This window comes from Lemur catta, chromosome 19 (genome assembly GCF_020740605.2).
Source record: "Lemur catta isolate mLemCat1 chromosome 19, mLemCat1.pri, whole genome shotgun sequence".
Lineage (NCBI taxonomy): Eukaryota > Metazoa > Chordata > Mammalia > Primates > Lemuridae > Lemur > Lemur catta.
Genome location: NC_059146.1, coordinates 22955588 through 22969107, shown reverse-complemented (window position 1 = coordinate 22969107; position 13520 = coordinate 22955588). Strand labels below are relative to the sequence as shown.

The window sequence follows — 13520 nt, the reverse complement described above, 5'->3', positions numbered from 1 at the left end:
CTGGAGGGGCGGGGCCTCTAGGGGCGGGTCGCAGGAGGAGAGGCTGACGTGATTGGGTGGGAGGAGGAGCTTTGTGGAGAGGGCGTGGCCTCGGGGAGGACAAACCGAACTGATTGGCCTGAGGGAGGTGTGAGGGGTGGGGATCCTAAAGCTGCCCAGTTAGAGGAGGCGGGGCCACCGATGGGGGTGGGGTGGAGCGTCAAAGGGGGCGGTGACGGCCGCTAAACTGTGTTCGGCAGCACAGGGAGCGTGGAGAAGGCGGGGCTAGATGTGAGAGAGAGACCTGATTGGACTGAAAAAAGGGACGGGTGGGACAGAGGGTGGGGGGGGGAACAAGTCCAAGCTATTTAAAGGAGCCTGACCGGCCTGGAGGGGCAGGGTCACAATGCGAAAGGCAGTGCTGATTGGACTGAGGAGGGAGGAAAGGAGGGAGATCAAACGCCCGCACCTAAAACACCGGCAGGCCCTGGTGGGAAGGAAAATGGCTTGGAAGGGGCGGGCTGGGTCTTAAGAAGGGGCGGGCCGGAGAAAGCAGAAACGGTCCGGATTGGACCGGGAGCGTGAGGGGGTGGGACTGCACTGGGGGCGGGAAGTGAAAATGGAACACTTTCCCGCAGGAGGGGACCAGCTGGACCAAACGGGGACAAGGCGAGGGGGACAGAGCCTGAGACCCGTGAGAGGAGCTAGAGATGAGCCAGGCCTAGGAACCGAGATCAGCTGGAGAGGATAACGGAGGGGCGGGCGGAGGCTGCAAGCGTGGCTTGCTTAGACTGGACTGGGCCGGGAATGCCTGTCCGGATGGATGAGGCGGGACTGAGGAAAGCAGGTGGGGTCTACAGACGGTAGAAAACGTCTTGAATGGGCTTTGGGACGGTGAGACTAAGGGAGAAGCGGGGCTTTAAGGGGCTTGGAAGCAACCAGGGTGGGCGGGGGCGGGCAGAGCTAAGAGAGGGGAGAGGGGGCGCCAGGGGAAAGTGACACTTGCAAAGAGTGGAAAGCTACCGGGCTGGACGAAGGGAAGGGACCTGGAGTGGAGAGTCTTGAGGGTCAGAGAACCTGGGAGAGGGGCCTTAGTGGGTCGAGAGCTTCCAGCTGGTGGAGGAAGGAGGACGAAGCCTGGACAACTGCGGATTGCAGATGGGAGGACCAAGGGACGGGTAAGGACTGGTGAGGCGGGAGCACGAAGGGAGGCAGAGAGGAGGGGAGAGGCTAAAGCGCCCGGAAGCACCGTCTAGAACAAGGCGATAGGCGGGACCGATGGAAAATGGGCCAGGTTGGGTGTCTGAGAGGTCCGGGGTTGCGGGACAGACAGCGAGTTAAGGGGCGGGGCCAGAACTAGGTCGCCCGCCTGTGAGCGGGCCGGCCCCGCCCCCTGGGCTGTCCTGGGCTCCGGGAGGCAGGGCGCAGGCGCAGGGGCTGGGGCGGGGCCAGCGGCTGCGGCTGGTGCTGCGGTGGAGGAGGCGGCGCCTGTGGGAGTGAAGGGGGCGGGTCAGGGGGCTGCGGGCATCTGGCTGCACAGTCCCTGGCCCGCCGCCTCCCTCTGCAGGTGCGGCAGCTGGTTCGTATCGCCTCCCCACCCCACACCTACTCCCCTTTCTGTGTCTCTTGGTGTCCGTTTTTCTCCCCTTTCTCTGAGTATTTGTCCGGCCGTCTCTGTGCCCACCCCTCCGAGTCTCTGGCCCTGTCTTCCAAGTCTCTACCCTACCCTCCCTCTGGGTCTCTGAAATCTGTCCCCTCATTCTGAGTCTTTGCCCCCTCCTTTCTCTAGGCTTCAGTCCCCAGTCTCTCTCTCTTGGTCTCTGTACCTTTTTATCAGGGTGTGCCTTTCTCTGGGACTCTGTCCCCCTCTCCCTGAGTCTTTGCCCACTCTTTGTGTCTATGTCCCCCACTTCCCCCCTCCCCTAGGCTCTGTCCTCTCCCCTCTCTGGGTCTCTGCCCTTTCGTCTGGGCCTCTCTCTCCTCCTTCTTGTTCTCTGATGACCTTCCTTCCCCCTCTCCCCTTCCCCCTCCTCCCTCTCTTTACCCCCTCTGTCTCTGCCCTTTCTCTCTAACTATCTGTCCTCTCTCTTTCTCCTTCTCTCTGGGTCTCTGCCCCTTCTCTTTCTGTCACCTCCCTGGGTCTCTGTTTCTCCCATGCCTCACCCCCTTTCTCTCTCTAGGTCTCTGTCTCCACTTCTTTGGGACTCTATCTTCCTCTCTTTTGGTGTCTGTCCCCTCTCTCTGGGTCTCTTTCCATTTCTCAGAAGTCCTCCCAGCACCCCCTCTAATCCCTATCCTGGCTGGGACTGCGTCACTGCAGAGAGAGTTGCAGAAGCGGGGCCTGTTCTGCAGACCAGGGAGGTAGTTTGTCTCACTCTCCCATTGCCCCCAGGCCAGTATCCAGGATCCTGGGCCAGCCATTAAGCCTCTGATGGGACCCAAAAGGACAGAGAAAAGAACTGGGCACTTCCTACCCCTCCCTGCCCCAAATTCTGATGTGCCCCCAGGCAGAAGCAGGGAATCCTGAGGTAAGGGACTGGGCTGGGGTTGAGTGAGGCTCCTGGGAAAGTTGGGGGCGGGATGGAGGCTGGAGCAGGGTTGGGTAGGCCCTAGGGGCTGGGAGTAGAGGCTAGGCCCTAGGGTAAGGACCTAAGTCAGCCATCCTCCCTTACACTCTCCCCCAACCCTACTTTTTTCTTCTGCTTTTAACAGCAGCCAGGCACGGGATCAAGTCACCAAATCAGCGTTTTTTTTTGCAGAGGTCAGAAGATGTGAGAGAAGGTGGTGGTTAGGGAAGGAAAAGGAGCTGGAACAGGGGAGAATAAGGGATGAGACTCAGGATTAGAGAAGATAAGAGATGGGAAGAGGCAGTGGGCAAGGAGTAACAGGGTGGTCCAGACTCCATCAGGGCCTGAGAAATTTGGATGCCATCACTCCTCCTGGCCCTCTCCAGGCCCCACCGGAGCCTGAATTCTCCACCCACCTATTAGGGAGGAGGGGGCTTCTGGAGGCATGATGGAGGCTCAAGATACAGGACACCCAGGGGGGTGTGTTCACAGACCAGGGGAAAATGCACTCTATTTTTGGCCACAGACATCAGGAGGGGAGAGGCCAATGTCTGTCTACGTTTTCAGATCCTTTCCTCACCCCTGCTCCTCCCAACCCATCCTTTCCCAGGCCCTCAAGGCACAAAATCCCTGAGAGCTTCAACTCCCACCGCCGTCATCCTCAGCGCCCTCTCCCAGCGTTTCCTCCCCCATTCCCTAAGGCCCTGGAATTGGGGAAGGGTCTTCCCCTTCCTGACCTCTAGGACCCCTTCCTTGTTCCTCCTCCCCCATTCATATCAGCTACACATCCAGAAAAGGGGATCTCCGGACACTAAAGCTGACAACATGGGGACTTCCTGCCTACCATCTTGGTCCCCCGAGATCCTCCAAGTACCTTGGTCCCAAAGCTCAGAATCAAGGGGAATCTCTCCGCTCTAATCTTTGGGTCCCCGTCTCCCGAGTCCCCCGCCTCCAAAACTGGGATTTGGGCTGTCTTACCGTCCCCGGACCCTGAACCTTCTCCCCCTCCCCCGTACTCACCCCAAGTCGAGGCGAGGCGGGGATTGGGGGGGATCCCGGGCTGGAGATGGGGGGAGGGGTGACCCAGCCTTGGCAGCTCTGGGCAGCAAGAGGCTGCGGAGGGGGGGATGACATCACCGCCGGAGGAGGGGCAGCACCGCTTCCCCCAACCGGGGGCTTCAAGCTCCGCCTTTATGGCGGACCCAGGGGTCCCGGAATCCCAAGGGGAGAGAGAAGGAACAGGAGATGAGGTCCGCAGGAATGGTATCCCCTCCGCTTAGAACAAAGGTTGGGAAATCCTTTACCGATTTCAGCCACCCCCCACTGCCACCTGTCGCTGCCGTCGCGACCTGTCGCCTCCCACGCATGTTGTGGCTACGCCCGCCTCCGCCAGGGCGTGAACACGGCATGGACTACAACGCCCGAGATGCTCCGCGGTGCCGGGCGCCTTTGACGAGAGGCAGTGTAGACGAGGAGCTTCATGGGATTCGTAGTATAAGACCCCCTCACCAGTGTGAGCCTTGGAGAAAAAAGGTGATGTGTTTCCCGGCCCTCTCTTCCTCAACTCCGGAGGTCCAGACACTAATTTTTCTCTCTAAACATCACGCACTGAAAAGAAGCAACCCAGCCAGGTTCATTCAATGGAAATAGCGGGTTTTTACAGGGTAGCTACACCGCCACTACCACCCTGTATGCACGCGCTCAGCTAGGGCGGCCACCGGAGAACTGCGCCTGCGCGGGCCCGCCCCCTCGCTGCCCCGCCCCGCGAGGCCGAGCGCGCGCCAGGCCCACTCGGGCACCGCCGTGTGTGTCCCCGCGGTCGAAGACGGCCACGTAGGTTCCCAGGAAGACATCGCCGAGAATCCAGAGGGGCCCTGCAGGCGGAGGCATATCCAAGGCCTGGAAGCCGGACAAGCAGAGACGGACGCCATCCCGAGAAATCTGCGCGCAAGAAGACAGGGCAGCTGGTTGTCACAAACAGGGGCCCTTTCCCTGCTTCGCCCCGTCCAGTACTCCTGGACAAAAAACGTTTCTGTGACCCCAACCCCGTCCTGATGCTGTCTCACTCCCAGCCCTACCCTCTCAAATCCAGTCATATGACGTCACTGTGACAGCCACCTACCTGGATGACGTAGTCCTTGGCCGTGAGGTTAAACCAGACCCCGCCAAGGAGGAAGGAGACTGGGGGGAGCGTTGGGATGTCTGAGCACCGGATGAGGTACTAGGGGAGAAGAGGAACAAGTGAAGATGGGAGAGTCCTGTTCTACCCAAATCCCTTTCGTGGCACCCGAGTGTCATAGGGTAATGTCCGTATTGTGCGCCTTGTATGGACAAGCCTGTTGCCTAGGCTTCTGTCACCCAAGCCTAAATAAACCTGCATTATCATCCCGTCTCCCATCCACTGAGTCAGTCAGGATAGACACTTGGGAAGTGTCCTTGCTTCCTCCCATTACCCTCCAGCCCATCACTCATGAGTTCCAGTCCCTTCTGCGCTGGACTACCTGCTACCTACCTGCTTGCCACCCTGGGGCCCCAATGTTCACCATCAGATTGCTATCAGCCTCTCCAGCCCACACCCACCACAGACTGGGACCTTACCGCCCCAGCCAGCAGGCGGATTCCCCCAATGGCTGCATTCAGGGCCTGGATCTCCTCAGTGGGTCCTGTGATGAGAGATGTGCCCGTATCCAGGATGGCAGCACAGCCCCGGGCACAGACAGTCAGCCCTGTGCCCACCTTCACACTGTGAGGGTGAAGGGGGCAGTCATTAGAGGCAGGGTCCTAGGAGTCCAGGCCCCAACCCCAGCTCCAGGCCCAGAAGGCCAAGTCCCTCACCGCTCCATGTGGATCTGCCAGTAGGCAGGGACTGTGACTGGCACGAAGGTGAGGGGCGGGATGTAGTGTGCTGGGTCTGAGCCCCCCAGGACCAGCTCTCCTCCATCAGCCACATCAGGGTCCCTGTAGAGGCAGAGTGCTGTCAGTGTCACTGGCCTAGGAGTGGCCAGAGATGGGACTCCTGCCAACTGGGTCATTTCTGGGGTTTTAGGTGGGGTAGTGAGCCTGGAAGCAAGGTCAGAAGTGAGGGGAAATGGGACTTTCCCTGATGGAGGTTAGGACTTTGGGGTGGTGTGGACTTCCTGAAATGGGGATGGGAGTTCTTGGTTTGGCTGTGGGAGTTAGAACTTTTGGGGAGAAATTTCCTGAGTTGAATATCATAGTGACCAAGTGGAGCTGTGGAGTTTCTGAATTGGCTCTTGAGGGTGCGACTTGTGCAGGGGTGGGGTGGCTTCCTGGGTAGGTGGTGAGACTTTCTGAATTGCTTGTCCTGGTATCTAAAGAGGTGTTACACTTCCTGAGTTGGCTGAGAGTGGTGGGAAGAGGGTGTGGGGACTTCCTGGAAGGTGTAGGAGGGTGGGATCTATCTACTAAGAAGTAGGTGGGACTTCTTGAGTGGGTTCAAGGTCAGGTTAACTGAGTGGGCATAGGATTTTCTGACCGTAGTAGAATTTTCTGACTGTGGTGATAGGCCTCTGGGAGGGAAGGTAGAGATTTCTTGGATGGTGGGTGGGACTTTCTGGATTAAAACTGGTAATTCCTGACTTCTGGTAAGTGGTCTAAGATGGAATTTGAGCTTTCTTTGTGGTGAAGAGAGGGTTCGTAAGTTGAGTATTTGGTTGGGCAGGGCATGGAATTTCCTGTCTTGATTTTGAAACATGGAGTATTTTGAACAGCTGGTGAGTTTCTTTAGTATGACCCAAATTGCCACGCAAATGGTGGGACTTCTGAATAGGGTTCAGGTGTTTCTGATATTGGGTAGGTGACTTCCTGAATGGAGGACGGAATGTCCTGTGTTAGATGGATGGCTGCCTGAATGGAGAGCATAGGTTGGTAACTCTGAAAGGAGGTTGAGGCTTCCTGCATTGGGTCAGTGAATTCCTGAACCAAGGGTGGGACTTTGTTGGGTAAGAGACTTCCAGAAGGAGGGCTGAACTTCCTTCTTGGGGATAAGACTCATAGACAGGTAGCTGTCATAGATGGGTAGCCTCTCCCCCGATACCTGTTGAGGTAAAACGAGAAGACAGGCTTATCCAGTAGCCCCTGCTCCACCAATATATCCAGCGGGGGCCGAACTCCTTCCACGGCCAGAATGGGAAAACCAAGTCCCAATATCCCATCGAAGTGGGCAAAAGTGAAGACGAGGCTGGGCTCCCACAGAGCTTCCCCAAAAACCACTGATGCACCCTTGATTCCTCCAATCTAGCGGTAGATTGAGATGCGGCCAGTTACTTCTGGGAGGACATTACCCACATGTCCCCGAGAGCCTCCAAACCAATGCATGAATCCCAGGTCATCTGGAAACAAGCCCCAACGGCCTAGGAAACTTTGCCTCACTACTTGAGAAGCCCCACCCCCCTCTTGACAAGCCCCCACCCCTTCACTCAGGAAGGCCCACCTCCCCACTTGAAAAGCCCCATCCATCTGCTCAGGAAGCCCCTCCTCCTCAAGTCCCTCCCTAAGCCAGTTGATCTTAGACATTGGGGTTCTCCCAGGCGCAAGTCTTCCTGAAGTCGAAGGTCACGCACAGTCAGCTTGTCCTCACTCAGGATTCCGGTCAGCCGCCCAGTTCCATATTGAATGGCAAACTTGGTCCCATTGGGCCGGAAGGAGCTAGAGGCTTTGGGATTGAAGCGGTGGTGGAACCCTAGGTCAGAAGGCCAGAGAGGTGTCACTGGGGTAGGGGAACCTCTCCAATGCCTCCTACCCCACTGACCTTCTGACCTGCAAGGGCCTCAGAAAAGAATGGGTCCTCCAAAACCTGGGGGAAGCTGAGGCCCAGCCTGGCCTTCTCCCTTCACCCCGATTCAGCCATGTTCTCCCCCATGAAAGCTCACAGCAGGGCACACTGAAGAAGTGGCATCTCCTGGACGGGACCCAGAGGTTGGAGGAGCCAGTGTCAAAGACGACAGAGAAGTTTTGTGGAGGTGTTCCCAGCCCAATTTCCCCAAAATACTGGACCTGAGGCAAAGAAAGGGGAAATTGAGAGTTTGACTTGAGGGCATGAGGGTGGGGGCTGTGCAGGGCTGTGACTCACATCCATGTACTTGGTGAGAGGCACAAAGCCAGGCTTGTCCCCAGGGGATGAGGCCCCCAACCTGGGGAGCTCTGCCGGTTCTCCCCATCTGCTCAGTGGGTTCAGGGTCCTGCGTCCTGGGTGGACTCGGCGAAGAGGGATCCTGTAGGGAAAAGAGGATTCTGGGAGTTGGGAAGCTACCTTTCCTGGAGACCCTCTACAATAGACTTTCCCAAATAGGGAAATGATGACAAATTAAACACCTCCAAGCCCTACAATAGCAGTCATTACCAGAAACCCTATCAAAGATACTATGATGACAAACACCCAAAGACTTTACAAGAGCAAACCATCCCAAACAGACCTTCCCAAAGACCTTTCAGTATCCAAACACCTTAAAATAAGCCATTCCCAAGGAATTGACATTCTCAAAGGTCTCCAAAGACCCTAACATAAAATCCAGCCTTTGCAAAAACCCTGAGATGATGAGCCCTTGTGTGCTTCATTCATGAGGTTGGGGACAATTTTCCCCACCATGGGGTGGGGGATGTAAGCACCAAATCTTAATTACATTAAAATACTTTCTAGATATATCAAAGACTTAATAGGAAATGTAAAATTATAAGAGCACTAGAAATGCTTTCTATGGGGGAAGCATTGACGAGTGCTACTAAAAAAGTTTAAGCCTCTGTACTCCCTCCCCCCCCAAAACTGTAAATAAAGTTAAAAGACAGGACCAGGCGCAGTGGCTCATGCCTCTAATCCTAGCACTTTGGGAGGCTGAGATGGGAGGATTGCTTGAGCTCAGGAGTTCAAAACCACCCTGAGCTAGAGCAAGACCCCATATCTCCAAAAAAAAAAAAAAACAGAAAAATTAGCCAGGTGTGGTGGTGCTTGTCTGTAGTTCCAACTACTCAGGAGGCTGAGGCAGGAGGATCATTTGAGCCCAGGAGTTTCAGGTTGCAGTGAGCTCTGATGACAACACTGTACTCTGGCCGGGGTGACAGAGCAAGTCTCTGTCAAAGAAGGAAGGAAGGAAGGAAAGAAAAAAAGAGAGGGAGGGAGGGGAAGAGAGAGGAAGGAAGAAAGGAAGGAAGGAAGGAGAAAAGACAAAAATTCTGGGAGAAATAATTACAAGTTATATGTCAAAGAGTATTATCCCTAATATACAAAGAGCTCCTAGAAATAAATAAGTATAATATAAACAACACAGTGTTGGGAGACAATCTTCCATGGGTCTCTCACATTTCTACAGAGGCACTGGCTTCCTTTGTCCAGACTGTCTTTTCAAGGATTTTGTTTTGTGAACAACTTTGGAAGACAGACAGTGTCCCCCTCTAGAGAAAAGGGCAGGCAGGCTTATGATCCATTATAAAAGATTTAGACTCCCTAAGCTCAGGGTGGTTTTCCTATAATACACCTTACTGCACATGCAGGTATCACCTGGCCTTACTCACTTCATCCTGTGGAAACATGGGCCCAGAAAACTGACACAAATGCTGATATTCTTGCTACTACTCTTGCTCGGAGTAATAAACTGCCCTTTGTTTCTGACCTGGCAGTCTTGTGTCTTCTATGAGCAGCCATGAAACTATGGCAACCTCACTTCACACTTCGACACTAAGTGGGAAAATGGACAAAGGACATGAACAGGTATTTTGCAAAAGAAATACAAAGAGATTAGCTGGGCATGGTGGCCCATGCCTGTGGTCCCAGCTACTCGGGAGGCTGAGGTAGAAGGATTGCTTAAGCCCAGGAGTTTGAGGTTGCTGTGAGCTTGACGCCACAGCACTCTAGCCCGGGCAACAGAGCGAGACTCTGTCTCAAAAAAAATAAAAAAATAAGTATAAAGAGGTTCTAAACACATGGAAAGACGTTCAACCCCTGTAGTCATCAAAGAAATACGCATGACAAGAGTGAGAAACCTTGTTTCACCCTGCGGATTGGCAAAGAACTGAGAATACTCACTGTTGGCTAGATTTGGCAAATATGTATCAAATGCCTTAAAGTTGTACCCACCTTTTAACCTAACAATTTCAGTTCTAGGAATTTCATCTACGAGAGATCATTGGATGAATGCAGAAAGATGTGTTTAATTTTGGAAACTGGAGACACTCCAGTGGCCAACAATGAGCACAGCTTAGCTCTGCTATACATAGAATGGAATCCATTGAACCATTAAAAAGGAGGAAGTAGCTCTCTGTACTAGTGGTTCTCAAATTTTAGCATGACACAAAATCACCTACAGCAGGATGTGGGGCAAACCTTTCTGTAAAGGTTTTGCAGGCCGTACGCTCTCTGTCATAACTACTCAACTCTGTAAAAATCGAAGAACAATCCCAGACAATATGTAAATGAATGAGCGTGGCTGGGTCATTTTCACTTTATTTTCAAAACCAGGTGGCAGGCTGGATTTGGCCTGTAAGCTGGGTGTTTGTCAGTCCATGACCCAGAGGGCTAGTTAAAATTCAGATCTCATAGATTCTGATTAAGTAGGTCTGGGATGGGGCCCAGGAATTTGCATTTCCAACGAGTTCTCGGGTCCTGCTGATACTGTTGGTCTTGAGACAACAGTCTGAGACTCACTGCTGTCTGCATTGACTTGGAAAAGGCCCGTGATATATTAAGTTCAGAAAGCAGGCTAATAAACATCATGTGCAGTAATATTTTTGTACCTGCCCTTAGTCACTCCTTGGAGTGCTGCCCCCTCATTCACACCTTGGCCCCCACCCCCCAGGACTCAGTCTTTGAGAGGCACAAGAATGTGAAGTGGGGAAAACACTTCCTGGAACCCAGAGTTCTAGTGGGGGAGGGGAAGAGAGGAGAAGAAGGGAGAGATTGGGGGGGTAAGTTGGGGGTTTGGGGGCAGGACCCCTTGGTGGGGTCCCTGAAACTGGACTTCTTGAGACCTAAACAGAGTGGAGCGTGTGAATATGGGGAGTCTTAGCTTAAAGGTCACAGATGTGGGTCTCCAAGATGAGGGAGTCACATGTCTGGAGACCCCGGTACCAGATCATCAGAGCTCAGAGAGGGATCTGCAGGGGGCTCCCAGAAACATATCCTGAGAGGAGGAGGAGGGGCTCTCAAGCAAGGGTCTGGGCATTGGACGGTCTTGGACTTGAAAGGGCTGTGGTCTTTGGAGATGCCAGAGTGGAGCCCTCAGCGGTGAGAGCCCAGCTAAGAGATCTGCGAACTCAAGCAAGAGGAGTCAGAGATCCTGGGGTGTGAGGTTTGGGGAACTGGGGAGCCCCAGACTTAAAGGGCAAGAGGTGGATAATCTGTCCCAGGTTTGGGGGGGTGGCAGTTGGGTCACCATACCGGATCAGGGTGGCTCCGGTGGGCTCCACATTCAGCAGCAGCAGCAGGGGCAGCAGTAGCAGTGGTGGGGACATCTCTGAGGATCCAGGAGTGGACCCAGGCATCCTGGGGCCTCGTTTACTTTCCCTGAGACTCCACCCTGTTCACGCCCCACCCCCAGGTTTCGGAGGTGACCGGGACATGAAGTCTCTCAGGGGTTGACACGGGGACAAGGATGTTTTTGAAGATTTGTGCAGGGTATTTTTGAAGGGTCAACAGGAGTAGGATCCCAGGTGCCTGCCGCTCCTCGCTCTCAATTTTAGTGGAATCGGCAGTGGGGTCTCCTTAGCTGGGACCACCTCCCCACCCCCATCCTTTAGTTTCTGTCACTTTTACTTCTAACTTTCACATCCCTTTTCTGAGATTCATTAACCACAAGTGTTTCTCTGGGCAAGTGGCAGGGACCGGCGGATGTCAGAGCAGGGTCTGGGGGGAGGGAGAGAGGGTCAGATTAGATGCCAGTCTCACATGGTAAGTGGCACTGCCCAGTCTCAGGATCCCAACTCTTACTGTACTATTTGGAAAATACTCACATACGCACACACAGATGAAAATCACCTGTAGTCCCACCACCATCCAAATCGTATAAAAATTTGCAGTGCCTCTGTCTGTCCACCTGCCCCCATTCTTCCTGATTAAGTGTTCAAATCTTAGCAAGCATCAGAAATCCAGTGAAGATGTAGATTCCCCGGCACCACTCTCAGAGATTCTGGTTCAAGAGGCCTGGGACAGGGCCCCAGAATCTGCATTTTTAAACAGACCCACTGATCGTGGGGGCCACAAACATCCCTACCGGAACTTTTTGGCTTTCTAGCTTAGATTTGCATGTCAATATCAGCATGCACTTTTTTTTTTTCCAGTAAATAAAAGCAGACTTTACTTACTAATCTGCAATTGACTTACTTTTTTGTTTTTATTTTATTTTTTCACTCGCCACTATACTATCGAGGAATTTTATTTATTTATTTATTTATTTAGTTGCTTAACCATGTATACCTGGGACTTAAAAAAACTGATATAACTTCGCTACAGAAAACTGGACAAATCTTAAGTGCAAAGCACTATGGTTTCATTTCTTTTCACCAACATTTTTTTAGTATAAAGATTTTCAAGCATAGATAAATGCTGTACATGTAAGACCTCCCATTTTCCTTTAAGTAAGTCTCACTTCAGATTTTTTTTTTTAAATGAGATAAATTCCAGGGGGACCATTCAATGTTTGCATTATTACAATTATGTAACTAATGCTGTCATTTACAAGTATTGGAAAGACTTAGAGAAAAGCATATTTGGAAAGGTGTACTAGTTACCTAAGGCTACGTAACATGTTGCCCCAAAACTGAGTAGCTTAGGACACAAACAATCATGTATAATTTTTCATGGTCTCTCTTGGTTAGGAATCAGAAAGCAGACTGGCCATGAAGTTCTGGCTCCTTGGGTTGCAGGCAGCTGTTGGCTGAGGCTGCCCTCATCTGAAGGCTTCACCAAAGCTGGAGAATCTACTTTCAAGATGGTTCATTCACGTTGCAGTCAAGTGGCTGGAACCTCTTCACAGGGCTGCTTGAGCATCCTCACAACATGGCAGCTACTTCACCAGAGTGAGAGACCCAAGAGACCAAGGTGAAGCCGTAATCATCCCCTGTATGACCTAGCTTCTATAACCAACACTGTCACTTTCACAGTCTGCTACGGGTCATACAGGTCGGCCCTCATTCACCGTGGGAGGAGAGAATACAAGGTTGTGCACACCAGGAGGTGGGAATAACTGGGAGCCATCTTGGAGGCTGGCTGTTCCAGAGCCCAGCTTTGAACATGTTGAGTTTAGAATGCCTCAGTCATCCACAAGTGAGGTCAGCTGTTGGGTATACAGTTTTGAGTTCAGAAGAGAGGTCGAGCTGACAATAGAACGTGGGAGTTATTAAATATCTGTTATATATGTTGCAAATATTTTCTACCAGTTTGTCATTTTGTTCTTAACTGTGTTTATAGTGGTTTTAGTCGTATAGAAAAATGTTTTTTGGCCGGGCGCAGTGGCTCACGCCTGTAATCCTAGCACTCTGGGAGGCCAAGGCAGGAGGATCACTCGAGGTCAGGAGTTCGAGACCAGCCTGAGCAAGAGCGAGACCCCGTCTCTACTAAAAATAGAAAGAAAATTATCTGGCCAACTAAAATATATATAGAAAAAAAAATTAGCCGGGCATGGTGGCGCATGCCTGTAGTCCCAGCTACTCGGGAGGCTGAGGCAGTAGGATCACTTAAGCCCAGGGGTCTGAGGTTGCTGTGAGCTAGGCTGACGCCACAGCACTCACTCTAGCCCGGGCGACAAAGCAAGACTCGGTCTCAAAAAAAAAAAAAGAAAAGAAAAGAAGAATGTTTTTCCTTTGTGGTCAATTATTTCAATTCTTTTTTTCCTGCAGGGATTGTCAGTATCCTGAATATTACTGTAGGCACCCCTCCAGCTGGATGCTTGTGTGTAAAACACGTAGGTGACCAGGAAGCTCTTCCAATTAGGAGGACCTGTGAAGTCAGTCACACCTGCGGCCCTC

At 52.7% G+C, this 13520-nt stretch overlaps 1 protein-coding gene and 1 long non-coding RNA gene across 3 annotated transcripts; one reads left to right on the top strand and one right to left on the bottom strand.

Annotated features, from left to right (window-relative positions):
• The first annotated feature begins 975 nt into the window (after positions 1-975).
• LOC123623784 lies at positions 976-4979 on the top strand. 2 transcript variants are annotated; one of them, XR_006730025.1, is made up of 3 exons: positions 976-1157; positions 2372-2507; positions 2692-4979. It is a non-coding gene; the product is annotated as an uncharacterized LOC123623784 (long non-coding RNA). The 2 variants fall into 2 exon arrangements; XR_006730024.1 differs by lacking the exon at positions 976-1157 and adding an exon at positions 1484-1558.
• On the bottom strand, positions 4183-11204 carry NAPSA (napsin A aspartic peptidase). The gene is made up of 9 exons (XM_045531071.1): positions 10936-11204; positions 7639-7780; positions 7439-7562; positions 7130-7248; positions 6604-6803; positions 5382-5504; positions 5145-5289; positions 4669-4767; positions 4183-4487 (listed from the first exon to the last, which is right to left on the bottom strand). The coding sequence occupies exons 1-9, from the start codon at positions 11037-11039 to the stop codon at positions 4248-4250; spliced, it is 1296 nt and encodes a 431-aa protein (XP_045387027.1). The 5' UTR covers positions 11040-11204; the 3' UTR covers positions 4183-4247.
• Positions 11205-13520: the final 2316 nt, after the last annotated feature.